The sequence below is a fragment of the Aptenodytes patagonicus genome, chromosome 1 (genome assembly GCF_965638725.1).
Source record: "Aptenodytes patagonicus chromosome 1, bAptPat1.pri.cur, whole genome shotgun sequence".
In the NCBI taxonomy this organism is placed as follows: domain Eukaryota; kingdom Metazoa; phylum Chordata; class Aves; order Sphenisciformes; family Spheniscidae; genus Aptenodytes; species Aptenodytes patagonicus.
The window spans coordinates 67781043-67806692 of NC_134949.1; the positions used below are offsets into that span (position 1 = coordinate 67781043).

Genomic DNA, 25650 nt, shown 5'->3' on the forward strand with positions numbered 1-25650 from the left:
AAATTCTCCTTGCCTAGGCTTCTTCTAGTGCTTCTGGTAACACTGCATCTTGTTTCTGCAGTGCCTGAGATTCAGGACAGTCTCTGTACTTCTAAAGCACAAGAGACATTTTTTTTTTAATCAATGTGGTTAAATCATTAAAGAACCAGACAGGCAGAGAAGTACTGTAAGCAGTGAGATTAACAAAGTGCATCCAACATCTCCAAAGAGATGCTCCCCCAGCGCTGCAATCAGTATCCTCTCTACAGTATCCCCTGTCCAGACCCATATTTTCCCTGGCCCGAATACAGCACCCTAACTTCATCCCACATTGTTTCCTGGTAGGGTACAAGTCAGCATCTCTTGCGGCTAGCTGGGAACCACACATATGCTAATTTGTGGGCTAACCTGAGGGCTGAGTTCTCCTTGCCTTTACCGCAGTGTTGGGGGAAGGAAGGACTTATCGTTTTTCTCATCTCAAACCAGCCATCAGCGTTATCTTCTATGGTTTTTGCTTGATACTGGTCAACAGAGTCCAAAGTTACTGGGTGAGAGCACGGTGGCAGGCTAATTTCTGGGTGTAAGGGAATGGCACTATGAGCCAATTAACATATAGGGGGTTTTTTTTACTCCTTATTAGCTACATCTCCACATTTTGGTCTGAAAACCATCTTTTGTGGTGATTTACTGCAGGATTATTTTGTTGCAAAGATTATAGTTTTTGTCTTTCAGTTTGTAGTCTATTGAACGTGTGTTGCTATGGCAGAGGGACTTTATTTTTTAATTTTATTTTTAAGAAGAATGCTGTTTATGACTTTTTTAATAGCACTGATGATTGGAGGAAAGAGGATAGTCCCCCGGGGGACATAGGAGGGCTTGATGTGCATGATGGTACAGGCTCAGTTTTACAGTCCTAACACCGTTTCAGACGTGGGTTTGTTTCCCATGTGCTTCAATTATTAGTGCCATAGCAACATAAAACTGAAACAGAAGCAAGAAACCTCTGTCATTTTACACTGAGGTGTAAAATTCTACATTTGAAGACTGAAATAATTTTATGAATAATCTAAGCCAGCTTTATAAGATCAAACAAGCGATGCTCATCAGTTAGCACCGCACGGAGAAACACAAGCAGTGATACGAACTAATCAGTACTGCAAAACGCTTGTGCATGTAGCCATAGAAAGCAACACTACAGAAAACAGATACCTTGGCAAAGTCCACCATTACACTGTATGAATGCCTTTCACTTTATGCCACGATATAACCATAAAGGTAGGAATCTTTCTCTTCCTACTGTTCATGAACTGGAAACACTGAGGCGAATTTTACCTTTAACATTGAAGACCGCAAGGCCCGCATTCATTTGGACTTCATCAGACACCAGTTTCTATCATCACAGCCTTAGTGATAAGAAGGTGTCCTCCTCACAGAGTCTCAGCATTGGGACTGAGGTGCTTGCAGAGATCCACATGGATCTTTGTTTTCCCATGGCAAGTGTCATAGCTTTGGACTGAAAACTTCAATCCATCTTTGACTATGTACTATGCCTGGTTGGGACGGAGTTAATTTTCTTCATATGGTGCCAGGTTTTAGATTTGTGAATAGAATAGTGTTGCTAACACACCAATGTTTTGGCCCTCGCTGAGCAGTGCTCACACAGCCTCAAGGCTTTCTCTGTTTCCCACTCCGCTCCCACAGCGAGTGGGTAGGGGTGGGCAAGAGGTTGGGAGGGGGCACAGCCAGCACAGGTGACCCAAACTGACCAAAGGGATATTCCATACCATATGATGCCATGGTCAGCAATAAAAATGGAGGATAGTCTTTCTGTAGCCGTTGCTCGGAGACCGGCTGGTTATTAGTCTGCTGGCAGGAGGTGGTGAGTGATTGCCTTTGCATCACTTGTTAGTTTTTTTCCCTTTTCTTCACTTATTAAACTGTCCTTATCTCAACCCATGAGTTTTCTTGCTTTTGTTCCTCCTATTCTCCCCCTTATCCTGCTGGGGGTGAGATGGGGAGTCAACGAGTGGCTGGTGGGTACTTAGTTGCTGGCTGGGGTCAACCCACCACAGACTACCAAACTTTAAATGCCATATGAATGGAACTTAGCTTCAGGTTATTTTTAAAGTTTCTTCAGAAATAGCTCAGTCATTTCAAAGAAAACGCTAGAAAAATTGTGCTGCATTCACTGGGAAATTTCAGCATCTTTATATTGACGATGAAGGGCCTGAAACCTGGACCATGGGTTCCTGGTGTGACTGTGTGCCTTTTGATCTCCCCCAGAACCATCCCCGCCCCCCCAAAAAAAAGAAAAAAAAAAAAAAGGCAAGCAAACAAAATCGGAGCACCCTAGCCCGGATAATCTGTTCGCATGTGCCCAAGGGGACTTGCTGAGACTCAGAGCTAAGTGCTCCAAAGCTCCCACTGCCATGGGCATGCTCCAGCCCAAGCCTGCAGGGAGGAAGCAAACATTCTCAGTTGCTTTTCTTGTCAGCTGGAAGATGTTCTACTAACGAGCACAAGAGCTGCAAGCAGGGAACCATTTTCCCCTTGTAGTTTTAATACTGATGAACAGACAGCAAACAAAATAAAAAATAAAATGCTCCTTGGCTTAAATGCAGAAGTCTAAATATGAGGTAGGCTTTGCATGGTTGAGCTGGTAGCGCTGGAGCTAGAGGCCAGGAAGTTTCAAGACTCTGAGCTTTGCTGGGATGAAGACAGGCTGGGGGCCTGCAAGCAGAGGAAGACAAGTTGGAGCCCAGGAAAATGAGAAGATAGAAAGATTTTAAAAAACAAGGTTGCAGTGGCAACCTTGCAAATTCAACAAGAAGTCCCAGGAGGGAAAAAAAGTGAGGATGAAGGCATGGTTTCCAAAAGGAATGGCAAAATATTTAGGTCTAGGAAGGCAGAGAGACAAGGACTGAGACAGGAAGGTCTAAGTGTAGCCACTACAGCCAAGTTTAAAGGAAGACTTAGTTTAAAGGACCAGGTTTCTAGAATAAAGGCTGGATTCTAGATTACAACCCACCTGTCTGCCACCAAGAAAATCACTTCTGATTGGAAAGCAGAGCACGCATCTGTCTAGCACTCAGCTAATGAGGCATCAGTAGGAAAAAAATTACTTACAACACCTGGGACAGAAAGTACTGTCAACACCAAATGTGGTGGTAACATTTTTCCAAGTTCCCAAGCCTAGCACTTTCTAATGCATGTTTTCCTGCATGTTTGTTGGTTTGGGTTTTTTTTTCTTGATGACTGGCTCTATTCTCGGTTTACAAGGACCAGGCCACTGTATGACTGGACACATGGCAAGACAGTGGGTGTGATTTACATGTCATGACAATTATGTGAAGTAAACGGCCACTGTATTTATGGCATCTGCATTCATATCTGGTCAAAGGAAATAATAGTGTTGCGGTTAACCATGTCAAATTTGTTATCTTGCTGTTACACAGACTTCCACCCTATTGACCTTCTGTAACATCACTTCACTAGATGGTTAGGGCAGGGGCTCCTTACCAGGTCTTGGAGCAGATGTGAGCCCAGTTTCTACACAGGCATTGCTGCCTGAAGCCGCAGACAGGCATCTGCTGGACAGGCCATCCTTTGGGGCCATGGCCTCATCACACCATTAGAAACCAGCTCTTGTATCTCTAGTTTCATCTGTTGGAAGTAAGCAAGAGGAAGCAAGTGTTTTTGGGAGACACCCTGTGTGCCTTTCCTGAACTTCCACAGAAAGTCACTCTTGAGTTTCCTGAGGACCCCATTTCTCCATGCAAACCTGCAAAGGTTCATTACATCCCATTCTCCAAGTCGTTAGTGAAGACAGGGAACAATGACAGACCCAGTATCAATTGCTGAAGAATGCAGTAGTAGTCAGATGCCAGCTGGACTTTGTACCACTGATCACAGACGGTATCCCTCCAAGCCCAGCTGGTCAGCTAATTTTCCACCCACTGTGTAGGTCACTTAATCAAACCATCTCTCTCCAATTTGGCTACAAGAATACTATGAGAAACCATGTTAAGAGCCTTGTTAAAGGTAAACAACATTTTCTGCCGTCCCCTTGTCCACAGAATCTGCCATCTCATCATAAAAGGCCATCAGGTTGGTCAGGTGTGATCTACCCTTTGCAAATTCATGCTGACTGTTCCAAATCACCTTATCCTTACTGCACTTGGGTAGTCATGGCTTCAAGGAGGATTGTTCTATAATTTTCCCAAAGAAAGGGGTCAGGCTGGCTGACCAGTCTTCTGTAGTTCTGTGGGTCACCTTCTTGTCTTTGAAAATGGGTGGCAAATGACATTTACCTTTTTACACTTATCAGAAACCTCATCCATGACTCTCTTGGGGCACAAAGGCAAGAATGATGGAAGTGGTAGCTCCTCCTACTGACACAGAAAGTTTCCTAGAAGAGAATGGGAAGAAGAGAGAAGACAGACACCAACAGAATAGAATGTTGCACACCCCTATCCTACAGTTCTGTATCTGTCAGGGCTCAGCAAGGACCAACGGCTCCCTAAGGGCCAAGGGCCAGAAGCCGAGGGAGATACCACGACTGGCAAGGCAGAGGCCTCACCAGCCAAGGCCCCATCCCCACAGCACCCAAGCAAGGCAAGCAGGACAGGGATGGTAACCAGGGTCAAGCCAGAGTCCAGATCACCAGACAAGCTTGTAGCGATGAAAGAGGGCCAATGTGAAGCTGGGAAGTCAATCCACAGGCCAGGATCAGATCCAGTGATGCTAACCAGGGTCAGATATAGCCATGACTGGCAGGCAGCTTCATAGTAATAACACACATCCGAGTCCAAGCAGGAAGACCGTCCAGAGGTCAGGGTCTGGATCAATGGGCAATTTCCATGCCCACACACAGGCATGACTATAACAGAGCTAGAGACAGGTAGACCTTGAATATCGCTCAGGCAGGGACTGAAACCCTGGCTTGATCTTAAATGGAGTTCCTGGGCCCATGAGCAGGGGGTGTGGGTGGAGGTCCCACATACGGATGATCAGGACCATTAAGACCTATTAGTGCTCTCAGAGCCATGACAGGATCCATGGTTTGTACAAAGTAACCCCACTGGTGACATTCATATTACAAGTCCTTTCAAGTACAGGCAACACGCAAGACAACGGGCACACATCACACCCGTGACAGGTACCTTCAGTGCTAGTGAATGCCCTCATGCTCGTATTTGTCAGTTCACTTCAAGCAACATAGCACTAGTTTTTTCATAGTAGCCACATCTAGGTGGATGTCAGCATCTTGCCTGTCTAAGGCCAAGGGCTTGCTGTAGTATCGTGGCTTCAGTCAGCACCATAAGGAGCACGACAAATGACAACTGAATAAGAGCATCTGGCACAGTCCTCTTACTATGCAGGTGCATACAGCAATTATGCAGTAAGCGTAGCACAGGCTAGAGGCCAGCCGTAAGTGCAAAGCACTTTAAGTGCAAAGGCTTACAGGACAGCTACTGAGCCAACACATGAACCAAGCAGAAAGGATGTGGCCAGTCTATCCCAAAGATCCTAGCCATACCAAAGCAGTGTAGGCACAGGTCACCATGTGAACGTGGTCACAGAGCCAAGATTCACTCCTTGGTGTAAGAGAGGAAGAAGATGTAGCTGTATCCACTGGGACACAAAACTGGCGTTCTCACTTACTGGGTGCACAGGGTCAGTGAGCAAACTTCTCCAAATATTTAGAATATAATCGTCATGGGTCAATGGACTGAATAATTTCCTATTGAAAAGAATTCACTCAAGCATTTAAGTCAGCTCATGTATCATCACGCAGAACAAAACCCAAAATAAATTGACAGGAACTATGTGTTGTTTGTACTTGGTACACTTAAGGCTACAATGAATCTTCCTTAATGCAGGCAGTATAATACAGGTGCTAAACTCCCAAGAAAATGCAAAATAAAACCTTCTCAGAGTTGCCAACATTATTACAAAATTCTCCAGTGGCAACATTCCCCACTGACTAATAGTTGGGCATCCAGCCAGAAAAAAAATTCTAAGTGATCTGGACAGCCGTGCCAGACAGGAAGGGAGTTAAAAACCTCCCGAGTAGTCCCCTAGTTTGAGAGAAGAAATGTACACATGATAGAAGGGAGGACTCCTTTCTCCCAAAAAAGCCAATTTTTAATTCAGCATACAGATAGAGCTAGGAAATTATAATGTTATGCTCCACTGGGTAATTATATCCAAGATGCCTACAAGCATACATCTTCAGGAACGGAGTAGTACTGAAGGCTTTTTAAGTACTCGTGCCAACCAATTCCCAACGCCAAGTCAGAGCATGGCGGGGGCGGGGGGGAAAGATGCTGAAGAGAAAAACATTCCTGATGTGTTTTCTGAAGTATAAGTACAGGCTGCTAGCAGTTCATTAGAAAAAACTTGGACTCAAGTCCAGTTCTCACTTGCAACTATGAAACCTTTTAAGAAGGAAGATCTGGCACTTATTTTAAAGCTGCTTTTCACCTACAGGAATATCTTCAATGCCTATTTAACTAACGACAATAAACACAACTTTATACTTTTAAACTAAAAAAAAAAAAGACAAGGCATAGCCTTCAAAAGTTTATTTCAAGTATAAAAATTGTTCAGTGAAATATCTACAGAGCTTTTACTTTCAATATAAAGGTTTAAACAGAAAGAATCAAGTAACCAATTTCTGAAAAAATATGATTCAATTCAAAATTCTGAACAATAATGAAAAGGCACTTAAACAAAAGATACCCAGCAACAAATATAATTCTTATGTCACAGTGAACGTGTAATCAAACATTATTTAACACTTTATAAACAAAGAAATTAATTACTGTCTGGTTAAAGTGAGCATCATAGTCCAGACAAGAGTGAATTCAAACTCCCTGCACTTCAACAATCGCACTTTTCTTTCAAGTGTAAAGAAAGCAGAGAGAGAGAGAGAAAACCAAAAGAAGAGAAGTCTTCAGCCAACTATCAGTTTACAGCATTGTGGTCAGATGAAGAACTCAGAGTTCAGTTTGTACAAGTTCCACAAAAAGAAATGTAAGAAAACTGGGTAGCAGCATAAATACTTCATGGCATCCCCTGATCTGTATGTTTGATTCAAGGGTTTTATATTTGTATTCCCAGTTAAAAAAAAAAAAAGTTTCTACAAAAATAGAAAGCCTTGTTAGAAGCACAACAATCAGACTAGCATAAGTAGAAAATAAAGGTGTAATGCTTGTGACTCCACTGCAATCCCTTTCCAGTAGGAATATTTTGCTACTGCCAGCAATGGAAAGTACCACAAGTAGAAGTTTTCCAGGATCAGAAAAGAAAACAGACTATGACTATTTAAATGAGTTTGAGTTTTTTTGGTCAAGATTCAACTAACTCCTGGATCTTTAAAAAAAAGATTCAAATATGCCAAAAAGAAACAATACATTTGACAATGGCATTTTCAGCACCAAAGCGTATTTGTGCAATAAATACAGGGTAAGGTCTCAATCATTCACAAATAAGAGGCAAATAGGGGGAAAAATTGCCAACACACCCCAAATTTATTTTTTTTTTACAATTATTCAGAAATATGAAGTAAACAGGAAAAAGCATTTTAGTGTTGCCATTTTTTCCCAGTGATACTGAGTAAGACCTACGATACAGGAGTGCTATCAAGGCTTTTGCATCTTTTTTTCCAGATACATTTTCCTGTAGGTCTGAAACATCTCTTTTGAGTCTTTGATTGGAATGTGAAGAGCCTCGCCATCTCCATCCAGGATCTGTATAGCTGTATCAAGTGGAATACTGTTGTCAGCTGAAAGACAGACAGAGAAGCAGGTTAAAGCAAAAGTCTAAGAGTCTCAAATGACTCTACTCCTTATGCATGTGGTACTTAAGGCCACCCACTGTCAAAAAGGATGCCACAAACTTCCTTCCTAAAGCACCAGGCACCTCAGATTTAAATCAATCAATCTCCAATGCATCTTTAAGCACCAAATGGTCATTTCAGTGTCTTCGGAAGAGAGATTTCTAAAGAATATTAAGAAAGATGTGAATGAAAATGTGCATTTGTGAAAGTAAGAGAAGAAACAAAAGGAAGGGCTAAAGAATGGCAGACACCAATAGCCGAAAACACATTCAACAGCAATAAAAGATATAAACATTGCAAAATGTGTTGCTTGCATCAAGACCACAACACAGACAACTTGTCAGCAGAGGACTTGCACTCTGATAAGAAGAGGACGGCAACAAGGTTACAGCATGCTGAATGCACCATTTCGCTTCCTGTTAGACCAGCAGGAAAACGAGACTATAGCTAGAAAGATACCTGAAGCAAAGAAACAAAGACAGCGGGGAACAACCTCGCCCAAGATTTACGAAGGATGGAACAACCAAGATCCTGAGATGAAAGATGCCACTGTTGTAACTGTTGGCTCCTAAGGGGTACAAAAGACCATCCAAAAAGCAATTTGCCAATCAAGAGAGACAAGAAAGATGTAGTAGTGGCACCACTTTTCCTCTGTGTGTCATACAATTAATCCTGTCCAGACTACTGGGACACACAGTCCCGGTACTTGTGAGCACAGGTGTATGTGCAGACAGCATCAACTTACTGTGAAAGCCAAATAAAATTAAAAAAAAAAAATCACTTTCTGTTTTTATAGTCTCACACTAGATTTTGTTATGTCACTTCCTACCTTTTAAAGTGGGAAAGAGCTAGCTTGGTCTTTATCTACAGTTTAAAACTGTACTTGAATCTTATCACCAGTGCTACCTCAGATTCAACTGCACACACGTATGCAGGAAAATTCCAACAACCTCCAACAACATATTCTTAGGGCAATAAAAATCTCCACAAATCTTTGAAACTCCTATGTCTACTCTACAGTACCCATTTCAGCAGCAGAGCTAGTAAAGAATAAGTTAAAATACTTTATTAAGATTTGCTACTGTAAAGGAACACTTAAAACCAAGCAAAGCGTATTTAACTTATATTTCAAAACAGATAATCAGAAGTCATTTCACCTGTAGAGATCTCTTCCAGCTTTTTTTGCTTCACTGGATCACATTTTAACCAATCTTCTTTTTTACTCTTGACACCTAAAGAGAAAATTTAAAAAATGTTTTTGAGGTTCCTATGTCAAAGGTCTCCATTCAGCATCAGGTTTTAACACATATACTAGCACACACAAAAGGAAATTTCCTTTGGGTGAAAATGACTGCAAGGGCTGGTATGTACAAATTAAGATTTGGTTTTATTTAAAATCAAATATAGCATTTGACACAAACATGCTTCACAATGTACCACGTAAAATGTCGAAAGATTGAGGATAGGGAAGAAGAGGAGGAAAAAAGGCTGCTTAAAGCAAAGATGGCAATGGTTACGGAGACTGCAGGATATGTCTGGCCCAAGCCCTCTCTCTTCCTCAATGCCGCAAAAGATCTCTCCCTCCGCTGTCTACCCAGCCAGATTTATACACAACCAGGCGGACACTGAATACAAGTCAGATCACCTTTGGTAACTACGCCAAGGGAATCTGCTTTCTACAAACAAGCCAAGCTATCTTCTACAAGTAGGTTAGAAAGCCTTCTCACAAAGTTATTTGAAACTGCCATGCTCTAAACTACTCTAACTTTATTCTGTAAAACTTAAGGAAAAAGAATAAAACACTAAATTGAAGGAAGTCTTATGTTCTTTTTCAGCTTAACACACAGCTACAGTCTGTCAGAAAGCTAGCTAAGCTATTTCAACCTTCAGCTTCTAGCGTCCCACGTTTTCACTGTCTGTAGTTCTGTGTAACATGAATTTAAAAATGAGTACATACTTTTTACTTGCAAATTGACTTACAAATTAACAATCAAGATAGCATCATACCTGCCACAATGGCTTTCTCTCTTTCCAGGGGATTCTTAGCAGCTAAGCTTTCTTCATCAGTGGTTGGAATTCTGAACAGTATCTCTGGACACAGCTTAAATTCAAGTACTTCCAGTTTGCATGATTTCTCGACTTGTGAGACAGAAGCATCTCTTTTTGCATCTGGGCTGTTTTGTGACACTTTGGGCTTTATATGACAGACGGGTCTGACAGGCGATGTCTCTAATTTTGTCAGATATATGCGTTCCTGTGCCATACGTTTAAATGCAACTCTATTCAGGTAGTGTTTTTTTGGTTCCTTTTGAAGATGCAATTTTAATCTGTTATTTCTTCTATTTAAGTATAGCAGGTTTTTATCAGGAAACATTTTCTCAGAGCACTTGTCTTTGTTTTGACCATCGAGACGTCTCTCTTTGTTACCAAAGTAGTTTTTAGAAATGGTAGAAGATCGAGACCTTTTTCTCTGTAGTTTAAGCACAGAGCGATCTGCTAATGAACTCTTCGGTTTCCAGCCATTTTCTCCATTCAATTTTTTAGCTTTGTCAGTATTTATCATGCATTTATGTGAAAACTGCTTGGAATTCTTTGCTTCAGATTGTTTCAGTCTTTCCTCTTCCACCTTTGTTTTCTTAGGGTCTCTCTTTCCAATCATACTTTCCTTCCTCTTCCGTTTGTACGACTGCTCCTGTGAAGGATGAACTTTCATAGATTTATGCTGAGAGTATTTGCGGTTTCTTGACTTTAAGTCTACAGTGCCAAAATTTAGGAACTTTCTAGCATCAGCATGATAACTATTCATCTTTTTATGTTTTATTTCTGCTGATAATTTGGCTTTCTCTTTGATGTTAATTCCTACATCGTGCCCAAGTATCTCCACTTGTTTCCTACAGTTCTGTTCTTCAGCTGAGTTCTCTTCACAGGTTTTAATTTTTTGTCCTTGATTGACTTCAGCGTGCTTAATTTCAACAGTTTTTGACTTTGTAAATTTGTGAATGTCTGTTTTGGATTTCATGGCCAAACCTGTTTTGGTTTTATCTTTTGAAAGGGACTCCATTTTGAAAACTCCCTCTTTCTTTTTGGATGACTTCGTCATGTTGTCTGCATCTATATGACCAGCTTCCTCTGACAACTCTTCTGAGACTGTCTGATGTTCTTTTTCGTCAGAATGAAATTCTTTGCCTAACAACGGGGTTCCTCTGTCGATTTGCAGCTCCTCCTTACAGCTGCTCCTTTTAGATTTATCAACATCCTGGTTTTCAGAGGAATTAAGTGGTCCAATTTTTTCCTGTTGTGATGTAAGTGGCTTGTATTCATTATTCACCTTTAGCCTAGCTTTTTTGTTCATTACAGAGGTGTATTTGCAAATATCTTTTTTATTTTTGCTAACACTTTTCGGGATTTTTTCAGAAATTGGCAGGTTTCTCACTGCACAGTTGTTCGTCATTATGGCATCAGATTTACTGTTGTTTCCTTGTGTCTCTGCAGAGCTAGTATTTTCAGCTTTTGAAAGTTGATCATTTTTTGCTGAACCAGACGTTCCAAGTTTACAGGGGCACTGTGGCATTTTACATGCTACAGAGAGCCAACCCATTAAAGAAAAATCTTTTTTTTTTTTTTTCCTGGGGTTGGAAGGTTTTTGTGGTTTTTTTTTCTTCTCGCATAGACTCCAACCAGGCTGAATACTGCCTTCAAGGTTCTCCTTCTCAGCTGAAGCCTTTTCTGACTGTTGACTCGCTACTCTCTTCCTGTCACTAGAGGAACACTGGTTGTGTTCAGGAAACAGTTCTTGCACCTGATCAGAGCTTAACACTGCAATTTTTATCTGATCTACTGGGTCTTTCAAATGAGAATTCTTGTCACAAATTTGAGTCTCTCTTTGAGGTTGATTCTCCATCCGCTCAGCCACAGAATCATTTTGTACTGGTTCTCTTGTTAGCATATCAGCACCTTCAATGCCATACGGAAACTCTTTCACTAGTTCAGACAGCTGATTGTTTAGACATTTAATAGGTTCTGCTCCAAAAAGGTTCATCTCTTTTTCTGTGCTATTTTTACTGGACATGTAATTTTGTTTACTGTTGTCTCTTGGAACAGTGAATGCATTTGTTTCAGCAGTTACACTGATCGAGAGATCTAGTGAATTTTGAGCTAACTCCTGGTTTATACTAGCAAGAATTTCCAAGTCATTTTCAGGATGCTTGAAAGATGCGTTGAATGACGTTTTTTGTTCTGAGGTAGAAATTGTTTTAAGAGGATTGCCACTGCTTTCTTTCTCCAAATGACTAGCTGTGATACCATCCAAAATCTTACCTGCTTTACTCATGCAGCTTGATGATTCTTCCAACATCTTTTGCAGCAAGCTCTCTCTTTGGGGAGTGTTATTGCTCAGCTCATTTTTATCCAAGTCCAGCTGTTGCTCCTTTTGCCTTGGGTCAGATGCATTTCCTTCTGACGAGGTATCATTTAATGAACATGTCTCAGGGACTGACCTGAAGATACTTGCTATTTGTGGATTATAAAATGTATCACCTTCAACAAGAGAACATACACTTGAAATACAAAACATCTGTTCTTCCAGCACAGCTGTGGATGTATCTCCTGTCTCTAACACAGCTGGCTTGTCTTTATGGTCTTTTATACCTTCTTGAAAGGTTTGACTAGAAATATTTATGCCCAATTCAGGAAGAGAAGGCTTGTTTTGTAATCCAAGCTGCAGATTTTCTCTGGCATCTTGTGCAGATTGACTAAGCTTCCTTTGGTTTTCATCATATGAATCATTTGCACTCACACTGTTTTTTACTATTCTGTTTCCATCAGCTAATTTGGTCTGTTGCAAATGTGAGTCCACTTTCTGTACCAGAACACAATCACTGCATGACGACCGAACAGTTTCTGTTGTTCCTTTATCGGTATTTACCACACTCAAACCATTTTTCCCCTCTTCTTGCGGGCTACATGTGCTTCCCGATTCAATCGCTGGATAGGTTTTACCTGCAGATGTTGGACATTTGTCTGCCTGCTCACTCTGTGTTCTCTGTTCAGAAAGTACTAAAGGAGAGACAACTGCAACTTGGAGTTCAAAATTTTTTATCAAATTGCAACTCAATGTATCAAGTTTTTGTCCTACAGAAGCAGTTGTTATAGGCAAAACTGCTTCATCTGTACTAACCAGAACATTATTTTGTTCTCTAGTTTTTGTGTTTTGGCTGCAAGGTGAAATCTGATTTGCTGTGGGGCTTTCATTCGACTGGCTATTTTGCACACTTACAGATTCCGACGGATGTTTTCTCCACAAGCCCAGGCATGCAGTTAGCTCTTCCACAGAGTAACTATAATTGCTCTGTTTAAAAGATGTATTTTCAGTAAATGGCGTTTTTTTCTGAGCTACATCACTCTGGAATTTAGCTTCACCAGATTCAGTTGTTTCTGATACAGGAGAGTTTGTGTGAACCTTAAATGACTGCTCACCTTTCAAACTTTCTACTTTCTTCTCACTAGTGTCTTTTAGTAAGGTTCCACCTGAGACAGATGTATCTACCAGTGGTTTTTCACTACACAGGAGACTAGTCAGTATTTTATCAGCAGTAGCACCAGCTGTCTTCTCTTTCAATATGTTTGTGCTACTCAATACAAACTGAAGAAATGATGAGTTCTCAGGGTGAATTGGCACATTCTTTGATGCCATTTTGATAGAGCTATCCACTTGACTAAAACATGAAGCGTTGTTCAAGGACGTCACAGTTTTTTGGGAAGGGGCCAAGGCATATGCATCCCTTTGTTCCGAGATGGGAGTGTTCTCAGGATTATTTAGTTGAGCTGGGAGTTTGCTCTGAGAAGCAATAGGAGCAGAGCTTGATGAAAGGCTTCCCTGCTCCACCTGAGGGTTACTTTGAGTCACCTCTAATCCTCTGTTATCAGCACTGGCTACGTTTTTGTCATTTCTTTCTTCAGGTGAAGAGTTAAGTATCGGACTCGCTGTCCTCGCTGTTTCAGATGGGGAAGGTGGTACATTTTGGTTGGGCACCCATGGAAGACAATTAGCAAGAGTACTTTGATAACTTGGAGGAAGTGGGGGAGCACTTTTCTCATGTTCTGAAGCTGCTAAGAGTTTTCTTCTATAATGATGCATCCTTTCAAGGAGGACACATTTTTTTTTAATAGCGAGCAGCCTTTGAGCTTCCCAAGCTAGTCTGTCCTTTGTAATTGTTCTTCCATCTGCTGCTGCTGAAGAAATTTGAGAATTAACAGGCCCATTCATTAAACTACTAGTCTGGCTTTCTTGAACTGAAGCAGGATCACTCAGTGGCTTTGAAGCAGCCACCGAAGAAAGAGTTTCCATTTCTTGCACATCATACAGTTCTTTGGAAATGCCAGGGGATGGCACAGACATTTCATTAAAAGGCTGATTTGCTGTCACATTTCCACTTGCATTACAGACATTCCTAACTGATTGACTGACTTCTCCAGATTGCTGTTGCTGACAGTGTTGCTGAACACTGCTAAAACCAGAAGCATTTTTTGCATCTGATGGGCACCTCTGTTGGCTAAGGGCGTATCCATTAGGTGCATTTTGAACTGCCTGTGGTACACCTATTGAAGATTGCACTGCAGCTATTGAATCACAGTTGGCAGGCAACAAAGATGGTGCAGAACATCTGGTAGGAGCTTCTGATCCCATCTGACTTGGTCGATACTGTAGCAGCTGTACATTTGCTGCAGAATTTTGACTCAGTGAGTGTAACACTTTAAACTGAGTGTTGGGATGATACATTTGGTTTTGGACATGTTGCCCAGATGTACCAAAAGACATAGAATTATTCTGGGAATGAATGTTACTTTGATATAACATTGTAGTTCTCATAGAATTACCCTGCGGTATTTGTGGCCACACAGTGTAACTGTTTGTGGTGACATACTGAGGTTCCTGAAGCACATTCCTCACGTTATTTCCAGCATTCATTTGAGAAGACAGGGAAGGTACCTTTCTAAAGGAATAAATGTAGGCATTAGAGTTTGGCCAAGAAGTCTGAGTCAACTCTGCCCGCAAACGTGATGTCTGATTGGGAGGTTTTGGAGGTATGCAGGACAGTGGACGTTGATCAGCTGAGTATTTAGAGATAAAAAAATCATTACCATCTACAGATGCTCCTGGTAAGACCTGATCTGAAGTTTTGAATCCTTCAGCATTTACAGGAGGGAAGGCAACATTGCTAGTTGGCAGATACACCATTTGGTTATTTCCAGCATAAGTGCATACATTTTTAGAGGAATAGGTATTTGTCTGAGGAAAAGCATGTGCATTAGAAAACAACTGAGTGTAACATGCTCCTTCACTTTGCAGATTCTTCTTTGCATCAGGATTCTGGAGTGGTCTTACATTCCAGTCCATCTTTTCTTGATTTCTTTTTCTTCAGCCAAAAACCAAAATGCTAAAAAAAAATAAAATCAAACCTTAATTTTTCAATCAAAACCTATTTCACTTACCAAGAAGTGATTTAGAATGCATTATGAACAGAACCATGGAACTTAAATTGCTAGGTAGAAGAGCAACTCCATTGGCACATCTCATGGACATTGATGTTGTCAATGTCAAGTTGTGTAAATTATTTCCCAGAACACAGTTAAGGTACAAAAAGACAGAGCAGCAACTAACAATTCTACTGACTGTCTAATGAATAACAAAATCCTCACATTATTTTGCTAATTCTATGGTCATTCAACTTTTTAATTTAATGATAGATTGCTTTATTTACCTTCTCACCCAACAACAATTGAAAAAAACCAATGTATTTGTATAACATGATACAATAAGCAATGCTTAACAGCTAAGCATAAGAAGCACCTACAGAATACAATACAGGTCGGAGTTTTCATAAAAGACGACTAGACTTCAATTATACCTTCAAATACAACAAAAGAAAGGATAAAATGAATCTGGGTTCAATAAAGATCTTTCATAATAATGTGGCCCACTTGTTTTTACTTTACATGTCATTTGCTCTTCCCTGACACTGTGGGCAGCTACTGATTTTTGAGAAACGCAAGTCTGTGACTCTAGTTAACAGCACATGTAGCTACAAGCAAACCACCCCTAATTCTGTTTGGTAGCATTAACTTACTCAGCATGAAGCATGGAGATGACATCATCACCTCTACTGTTGCTGTAAGTACACCTCCAGGAGGTGACTAAGTCACAAATTTCTAACTCTTCATGTGTTATATTCCAGAATTTACATTGATTACCAACAAGCCCAAGTGGGTAAGTATGTTACTTTTGAATAACCTCCAGAAAGTTGTTAGAGACAGCATCTTCAAAGCCAAACAATACTTCAGTCTTCAAAAATGGAAAAGCACAAAAAAACCACGACAACCTACAAGCATGAACGCTGTCTGCATCTCCAGAAGTTCCTCTCAGTATGGTCAAACCCACCTCGGATAGAACAAACACCTCACTTTGTGAAGAGCGTTAGACAATTTCTCAACAAAATGTTGCAGGTCATTTCTCCCAGATCACCCAAGGCTCCTGACTTTCTTTCGTGGGCTCTTTTAGATTTTAAGACTCTCCCAATTTCAAACTTAGGAATTAGAAGCATCATTCAGGTCAAGCCTATACGAGCCACAAAGTTAAAATTTTCCAGTTATTATTAAGATTCAAAGATAGCTCTATCTTCCTTCACTCTCTTTCACTTTCTCTGCTCTCAAAGGACACCAATAACAAAAGAAAACAGGAAAACAAAGTCGCATATGAAATTCATAAAAAACATCAACAACAGTATTAAGGCAATACTTACAGTGATGCAAGTGATGAGAAAACAGGCTTTTGCATCGAAGCTAAAGATTTCAGACTGCCAATGTTACACTGGGTATTTCCTGAAAAATAATCAAGGGATGAAACAATCATGTCCTTGAATTAGATAACTGCTGAAGGAATTTAAGACATTCAGAAACATGACTGAGATATGTAAACAAGACTAAGATGCCAACTAGCAGTAATTGTAAAATCCTTGCTAAACAGATGAGAACCTTTGACTACATGCAACACAGCCAAGAGTAAAACCCAATTCTTGTCACTGTCAAGACCATAAAAATGAGGAGTACAACCTTAGTTCATCATCATTATTAGCTGGATTAAGAAAACTAAGTTTGCAACTGTGATCACAACCTTAAAATGTTTTATAACTTTAATACAACAAAATATGCTACTTTAAAAAGTGATATTTGGCAGAAAGCGCTTGTCTTAGGAAGAACATTTGAGAAGATCAGTATCAGTACAAGACTCTGAAAGACAAAGAGAAGACTGTTCCTCACACATGCCTGCTTCACTCTTTTACCTGCTACTTTCTCACCTTCACCACAAGCCTCAGAAATTATCAGCAACTACTTCACAGGCAACTGCTGATTTTTCATTGACCGCACAGGAAGGGAATGGAGAGATAACCCCATTGAACGCAGGAGTAACAACACAGCTCTTCAACAGATCTATCATGCGACTAAAATGCCTACACCTAGACTTCTCTATCAGATAGTTTTAGGCGTGTCTCTGGCCTCTGCCTTACGTAATGTCTCTGAATCACTCTGTGGAGACGCCTCACAGAGAGATTTAGGCCATCTATATAAAGACCAGTAAGTTCAACTGTTATGGGTTTCTATTCTAGAAGAAAAGGAGCAATACATCCAAACAGTGGAAGGCTTAAGTTTCCTACAGTTTTCTAACTGAAACATCTAAATTCATTTCTGATAGTAAAGACCTCAATTTTTATTGGCAATGTTTGTTATTGATTACTTCTTCTTAGAGGCCCTCTCTAGGAAATACATACAGAGGAAAATAAATGAAGCCTAAAACACAGAATAAATTGTTACAGGCTTTTGATCTATTGGATTGGGTAAGACATTCCAGCGAAGATTTAATACTTCATTCACTGAACGCTGTAACTTAACATTAAAGTCTGTACACTGGAGCCAGAAAACACCTAATCAGGGAAAACATAGGGAGAGTATGAGACTCAGCAATGTTGTGTCGGACTCATGAGAGGCAAACCAAGATCACAGTAACAGTTGACTCCTAGAAGGTATAGAAAGCACACCCAAAACCAGTTCACTGGCACCAGTCAAGAGGATAGTAGGACATGCAGTAAAGAGTCATGAGGTTACATGCCTTGTCCTACACATTGCTGGAAGAGAAAGTTAACATAAATGCAGCAGGAGGCTGCAGAACCATGGTGTGGGAACTACTGTGCCGAGACTGGACAGTAACTGAATGGCCTACCCCGAGCAAACAATTACCATTTCTGCAGAGAGCAGCCTGGCAGTAACCAAACTACTAATTTAGCATTAATGTATTTAGCATTTTGGTTAAATGGTAAATGCTACAATCGAGCAGGCAAGACACCTGCATGATCATAGAATCATTAAGGTTGGAAAAGACCTCTAAGATCATCGAGTCCAACCATCAACCCAACACCACCATGCCCACTAAACCATGTCCCTAAGCGCCTCATCTACACGTCTTTTAAATACCTCCAGGGATGGTGACTCAACCACTTCCCTGGGCAGCCTGTTCCAATGTTTAACCACTCTTTCAGTAAAGAAATTTTTTGATGATGATCATCAGGTAAACTACTCACCTGTCAATTGGTTTCTGATTCACCAGGGAACATGGACAACCAGTTCAAATGGAGTGAGCAACTGCAGAAGGCAACAGGTTGCTGAAATTAAAGGGTATAAAAAGATAGCTCACCAACTGTGGGCCAAGACCAGCAGCAGAGGATCACAACATTGAAGATCCCCACCACCTGAAAAAATCAACAGTTATGGAGGCAAACATCCTTCTCCAGGCTATGTCAACACACAAGGACAGGTGTTCCTGGAGCCCCCATGCCATAAGCATGGTCTCTTAAGAGCCAATACAAGGATCTTGTGACTGTAACAGACCAGGAAAACTTATTCTGGGGTTGCTCCTACAGTCAACCCCTGACAAATGGGCTGGGTAACAATACCTGGGAAAGTCAGAATGCAAGCGTGCATTCTGTGTGGGTGCACATGCCAAAGACTAGTTTATTTGGAGGGCATCTGCCCAAAATTGATCAAGTCAAAAGGGAAGATGGTCATCAACCACCAACTGATGGAGTTGAAGAGGAATACAATCATCACCTGGATTAAACAGTAACTGGGGAAGTTCAGACACTTTTGAAACAAAAAAGGATTCAACAGAAGTATAAAAGAAGCATGACATTTTTAACAAGAGGAAAACACCTTGGAGTGGAAACAGCAGTAGTCAAGACCTGTGTGACACTGCCCAAAGTCACCCTGCCAACATCACAACCTCTACCTGTGCGAGACAGAGCATCCTCTCCATCAGATGCTGTAAGGAGCCCAGCCTGTATCCAGCTAGACGACTGACAGCGCAGGATGCAACAAGCAGGACCCACACCTCATCTGTGTGCATGCAAACTCATGGGATGCCTTCTCACCAGCATGGGGATCAGCAGGTTATGTGAGCAAATGCTCACATAAAGCTGGGGCAACCCCATCTCCCACAGAAGGTGTGTGCAAGAAGAGGGCTTGCAACCCATACATCGGGGGAAGGTGGAGAGGGATGCATGTCACAGAAAGAAAGAGACTAGACCTTTCTAGGATAAAAGAAGGGTGTTTAGAAACAGTGGGTGCTTCCAGAAACTGTAGATGCTTAACATTTTTGAAGTGTCACATTTTGCAGTTTATTTGTTATACTACCAATTTTCCTTCTGAAGATATAGTTGACTGCCAGTTAATTACACGTTCTTAATAAACTGCTTCAATCTTGAATAAACTACACAAACAGAATAGTTCTCTACTACAGTTTACCATAACTGTACATTACTGTATTTGGTTAATTTTTTTATTGCAATTGTACACTGTAGTGCTGTGTAAAAAAAAAAAAAATCACTGTAATATTTGCATAGTCATGATCTCTATCCTCTACTAGGTAATGCTGCTATACATTTGCTCCAGACTGACCTTAAGCATGATTACTGGAAGGAAGTAAACAATACTCACCTGGAGATTAGTGACATCAGTATCCCAAAAGTACCATGAGGAAGTAACCAGCAACAGGAGATGAAAGGAATGATGACAAATAAGGAGTATTTGATCAGGTGGCCCATGTAACACTGGGACCACGAGACTAGTAATATAAATTCAGCACATCAAAGCCAAGTCTGTGGAAGATCCTTTGATCACTCTGGAGAAACAGCCACCAGTAGACCTCACTGCTTTTCAAAAGCATTGAAGTTGACTTCATACAGGTCCACTGATAAGGAGGAAGCTAGCGTTGTACCCTGATTTGAACTGCGGTCAGCAAAACCTCGTATTTACCAGTGTGACAGCCAACATAGGGCTGGCCTCCCCCCAGTTACCTATCAGGATAGGTCCATGGGAGCTCGACTCCTCTGGTGTAACTGTAGCAGGGCTTGTGGTAGGCTGACCTCAGCCAGCAGCCAAGCACTCATACAGCCACTCACTCACACCCAAGCAGGACAGGGGAGAAAATTGGAAGAACAAAAAGTGAGAAAACTCAAGGGTTGAGATAAAGAGAGTTTAACAGGTAAAGGAAAGGGAAGGCAGGGAGTGGAAACAAGCAACACAAAGGAAATCACTTGCTACCTCCCACAAGCAGACCGATGCCCAGCTAGCCTCTGAGCAACAGCCATCTTGGAAGCCAAACGCCCCCCGCCCCTGACTTTCTTCCGCCACCTGTTTTTATTGGTGAGCATGAGGTTATACCGTATGGAATATCCCCTTTCACCAACCTGGGTCACCTGTTCTGACTGTGTTCCCTCCCAGACTCTTGCCCACTCTCACCCCACTCGCTGGGGGGACAGAGCGGGAAAGAGGAGGCCTTGATGCTGTGCAAGCACTGCTCAGCAATCGCCAAAACACTGGTAAGTTATCAACACTGTTTTAGCCACAGATCCAAACCCCAGCACCATACAGCTGCTGTGAAGAAAATTAACTCCATCCCAGCCACACCCAGTACAGGGCTGCAAACAGCATTGAACTGTAATGCTCATGGCTGATATTGTTATCATTTTACTCTAACTCCCAAAACGCAGAAAAAAGACTGTGTTTAGAAAGGAGACGTTGCTTTATTCGATAGTGCGCAGAATCGGACACTCGGGGGAAGTTCCCCAAATCAAGTGTAAGGTTAAACAGAAGACTTAGCATATTTATACACTCAAGTTTGCATAATTCATTAGCATACCTCACGTTGACCCTTCTTATCTACTACATTTACATATTGCTAACATTGCAAAAGTATACTAAGCGTGTGTGAGTGGTCATCGCTGGTCATTTGGGTAGGTGCACCCTATTCATTCTGAGATGTAGTTAACTTCAGGATGCCACTACAGATGTTATCTTTCCAAAGGCTTTGTAAGCATTCTATACATCCTTAATTGATCAAGTCCTTGTGATTGTTATTCTAAGATAAGTTAAAATTCCATCCTTGACTTCGTGAATGCTCTGCATGATAGCTAAAGCTACAACAATTAGAGCATATTTACATAAGGTTAGGTTTAAACTCTGCTGGTATCAATATGCTTTATTTAGAACTACTGTTTTATTAGTTTTAGGTAACAGATACTTGAATTAAGGGCTCATCTCTTTCGCTGGCATAACCACTTCCACACTAATCAATCGACTGTCCCAGCACACCTTGATGAAGTTCAGCATGCTGAAGGCATTAAAGGTATTGACTGCTACAAATTGATTCTTGTGCTCCAGCACCATGGCTGCCCTGGAACAAGCTGGTGGAGAATGCAGACAGCACTGAGGCTATCCTACAACAAATTCCCCATACCACACAAGTATAAATAAATTAATCAGGGACATAAATAGTCAGGAAGTGGTGCATGGCATAGAAAGCAACGTGAATAAAAGCAGTTCATCATCTGCCTCAAGTTTGCAAGATGATGATTTAAATGTAAGGGTTAACTAATAAACATACTACTTATTTCCATTTAGGTATTGAGCCTTGTCTGTTTGGCTAAGTACAGACTGACCTAAGCTTGCTCTGTGTTTTTACCTGGCCAAAGAATGTCCAGCTTGAGCCTGGAGGTAACTGCACATGACATCACGTTCAAGCCAATATGCTTTGCTGCTAAATGGTGCTATGCATTTCACTTACATGTGGGAATTTAAGTTAATACTGCGTTTTGAGCTCCCACTTTTTTTTCTTAAATCAAACTGGACATAAAAGTTTATTTATATATACATATAAAAAACTAGGAACATAAACTAAGAATAAGCATCTTCAACTTCACTGAGAGTATCTTCAGCTTAACTTTTCTGAGTTTACTCATGTAAACTGTTAACCTGAACATCTAGTACAACGGCATTAAAAAGCAGTCTCTCTCTAGGCACTACTCCTACACGTAGGGCTTGTGCAGGTGACTAAGAGCCACACGTACACTCAGAGAGTGCAAAAATGAAACTGGTGTGAGGAAATTAGTTCAAATGGTGCTGTTGAAAGGGTTACATCCCTGACTAAAACCTTGCTGTGATACACAAAAGCTTCACTTGCATAGTTTTAGTTATTTGTCGAGTAGAGTTGATGATAGGACATTTTGAAACATGTAATTTCTTGCCTGACAAGATTAAACAGGCCTTTAGCTAGCTCATTAAGCTTCCTGTGTCAATCAGTGGTAACAGGAACTTAGGACAATTGTGTCAAGATAAGTGCCAAAAAACTAGTTTAAACTGACCCCATTGTAACATCCCGGAGTCGAAGGACTGATAAGCTAATTCAATGACTATATATGGACAAAGGAAGCACAAAGTTCAACTAGGGGACAGAGTGAGGAAGACTATGGACGACCACCGGAGGGTGAAAAGACCCTAACCCTAATTTTACTGCGCATGCTTGGACTATGTAAATGAATTCCAGGAACTCATCACCATAAGACCACCTTTTCCAGGAAATCTGATGAATATGTATGATTTTCCTGTATATGAACTGGTGTGCTTTGCTAACCCGTTGGAGCACTCATGGTGGAGCTATCCCCAGTGCTGCCCAGCGTTGTATTAAAGAATGCCTGCTTAATAACAAACTAGTTGTTATTGAGTTATTTATCTTGGAAAACCATCCCAATCGAGCCTCCTCCTGTGAGGAGCGTCAAAAGATGCGGTTCGGTACCGACTTTGTTTCACTGTCATGGTCAGACCCTCTGCCACTATCCACCCCTTGAAGGAATACGGTTCCGAGGCACAAAGTGAGGTTTATTGGGATAAGGCACTCATTAAGTCGGTAACAATTACACCACCTCACCTGCGAGTGAGGACCATCCTGCTTCTATTCTAAATTCCTTATAATCTACCTAATAGGTATCACTCAATTCCCAGGAAAGTATCCTCACCCGGCGTCCCAAGTAAGGGGAGATCACCAAGGTGGAGGCCAGCCGTTCCTCAGGAGCACTCCAATCGGGCTCTTGGGGAGCGGTTTATACACCCATCTCCTCAGTGGTTTCTGCAGTCACCGCCTAGCAATGTCATTTTGCTGTTGCCAGGCAAGCCCAGGGCCCTACTCGCTCTGGATCGTCTCCTCACACGTGCCTAGACATTTGGGATGTCCAAGGTCCTGGGTAGCAAGCCCACAGGCTGAAGGTCCAAATTCCCAGTGAGACACACAAATCACGATAGTCAAATTCAGAGTCTTATTTGACAGAAAATAAAATACACAAACATGAGCGTACAAGCATACAGTTTGCTACAGGGCTCCTTAAAAATCGTTGCTGGTAAAACAGGAATTATACTAAAGAAGAATCGTATCTGTAGTCAGCCCTTGGAATTTGAGAGCCGCTAACTTAACATCAAACAGGGGCTATATCCCCAGGAATTGCCTGGCAAAGGGGTCCCCCAGAACCGGGGAGATTATCCAATTCCAATCTAAAGAAACTTACAGCAAGGAGAAGTGACTAAAGACAGAAGCCTCTGAGCGTTCCGTAAAGACAAAGAAAGAGAGAGAGAACGAGAGCGAGCCAGCTTCACTTTCTCATACGAGTCAAGTGAGGAGAATTTATACCTGTCCTTAAGTTTGTGATGAGTGGAGTCAGGGTCCCTGGTGTGGGATTCCGACCTGCCTACTCTCCTTCCTTCCTTCTGCTATTTACATTGATTCTTACGGAGTCTTCTCAGATTTACGTGCGCTAACAGAAAGGGGCTCTTCACTTGGAAGCGGTGTTTGGGGCAGCACCGGCAGAGAATCAGCGTTGCTGTGAGTCCTGGGCTCAGTCGGGGAATGGTAGACGGCTGCTTCTCCTGCGTACAAAAGGGAGACACCAGAGAGCCATTACCTTGGAAAGGCCACCCAGGGCAGGGGCATCAGCAGCTAACAGCTCTTCCAGCAGCTAACAGCTCTTCCTAGCTCGCTCCAGGGACTTGTCCCGGAAGGAGACTGTGGTACCATGCCTGGAAGGGGAGCTGCACCATGGTGCATGTCCAGCCCACGGCCATCACAGGTGCTGGGATCCCTGAGCTGCCACAGCAGAGAGCCCAATTGATTCAGAAGCTCTTGAGCCTGACTGCCCATCCAGCCCATTCACTTTTCTTTTATTGCCAACAGCTCCTGCCCACTCACCCTCAGGCATGGCTGGGCAACCCTTCCCATTTAACCCTTGCTGCTTTGGATCTGACTTTCTGCTGGCCTGTCTGAAAACCATGCTCATGCAAGTCTTTGCAGTCCCCAATATTTAGTTTTGGATTAAGTTGGATTTACTGAATTAAGTTTAGCCCCGTATTAGTGAATTACTGGATTTACTGTCATTTTGACCCAGATAAGTGTACAACTGATTGGTATTTGTTACTGAACTGTTATTTTGAGATAAACTGTTTATCCCTAAAGCTGTTGGTCTGGTGTCTGTTACCATACCCTGAATCTAACTCGACCAGGCTGCCTCAAGCCTCACCACTCCAGTGTCAACAGAGGGATGCAGTACACGGCATCGTGACTGGCCCCTGCCTTGCAGTAGGTGCCTGAACTGACTGTTTTGGGGCCTTGCCTCACCTGCGGGCACCAGATGCTCTTACAGAGGGAACCACCTGTTCCCTTCCCTTCTTTGATTAGAAAAAGTCAGAAAGACAAAAGCACGAAGGAAAAGTTACCCTGCCTATTTCTCTTAGCTCATGGTCTTCAAAATACTGAGCACCATTTGAATGCAGCTGAAGCCCAAGTTGTCTCCCTACAGAAAGGAGTATCTCAAGCCCAGCAGGACACTTGGGCCGGGATAGATAAGACTCTCGCCACTGCTGGTGTTAGAAGCCTTCCGGTGACTGTAGAGAAGTGAGTGTGCCACATGGTCCCCGTGGTGGCAGTATCTGCCCAGGAAAAACTTGACAGGTGGCTGGAAGCTGCCTAAAAGGGAGCTTCTGAAACAAAAATACCTAAAGCTTTATATATTGATCAAGACAACTGGGACAGAAATATTTGGTCCAATTTGACTTCAGACAATTATATGTCGAATTCCTCCCTTCTTGAAGCCTGACTGGACTTACGAATCATACCAACTATTAAAACTGAGTATGATGCTAATGGAGGCATCGCAATGAAGGCGATGGAGGCGCCTCTACATGCTCTTTCACAGGCATAGACCTAGCCAAATTAAGCGAGTGCTATGAAAAATCTGTTACTGTGGGTTATTTAGCCTGTCTTGCAAATATGTCACGTGACAGAGGGATACCATGTGAATTTCAGAAACAGAAGCCTGCACCCTCCTTTAGGGTCTGGAATCCAACTACAAACTCCAGTGGGGAAATATAGACTCCTATCTTTCAGGCATCACTGGCATATG

The 25650-nt window shown here is 41.8% G+C and overlaps 1 protein-coding gene across 1 annotated transcript; it reads right to left on the minus strand.

Moving 5' to 3' along the window:
- Positions 1 to 6558: 6558 nt before the first annotated feature.
- RESF1 (retroelement silencing factor 1) lies at positions 6559 to 24093 on the minus strand. The gene is made up of 6 exons (XM_076340605.1): positions 23886 to 24093; positions 18454 to 18534; positions 16621 to 16699; positions 9830 to 15258; positions 8980 to 9054; positions 6559 to 7768 (listed from the first exon to the last, which is right to left on the minus strand). Exons 4-6 carry the CDS (start codon positions 15216 to 15218, stop codon positions 7626 to 7628), a joined length of 5607 nt encoding a protein of 1868 aa, XP_076196720.1. The 5' UTR covers positions 15219 to 15258; positions 16621 to 16699; positions 18454 to 18534; positions 23886 to 24093; the 3' UTR covers positions 6559 to 7625.
- Positions 24094 to 25650: the final 1557 nt, after the last annotated feature.

Bases quoted from the DNA above. Each gene is read 5' to 3' on its own strand.
- RESF1 (XM_076340605.1), bottom strand. From the start codon at position 15,218: ATGGACTGGAATGTAAGACCACTCCAGAATCCTGATGCAAAGAAGAAT. The intron at 9,055-9,829 runs GTATGATGCTAT...TTTTCTCTTTAG, and splicing joins AGAGAAAGCCATTGTGGCAG to GTGTCAAGAGTAAAAAAGAA. The intron at 7,769-8,979 runs GTGAAATGACTT...TCTGTCTTTCAG, and splicing joins GCTGGAAGAGATCTCTACAG to CTGACAACAGTATTCCACTT.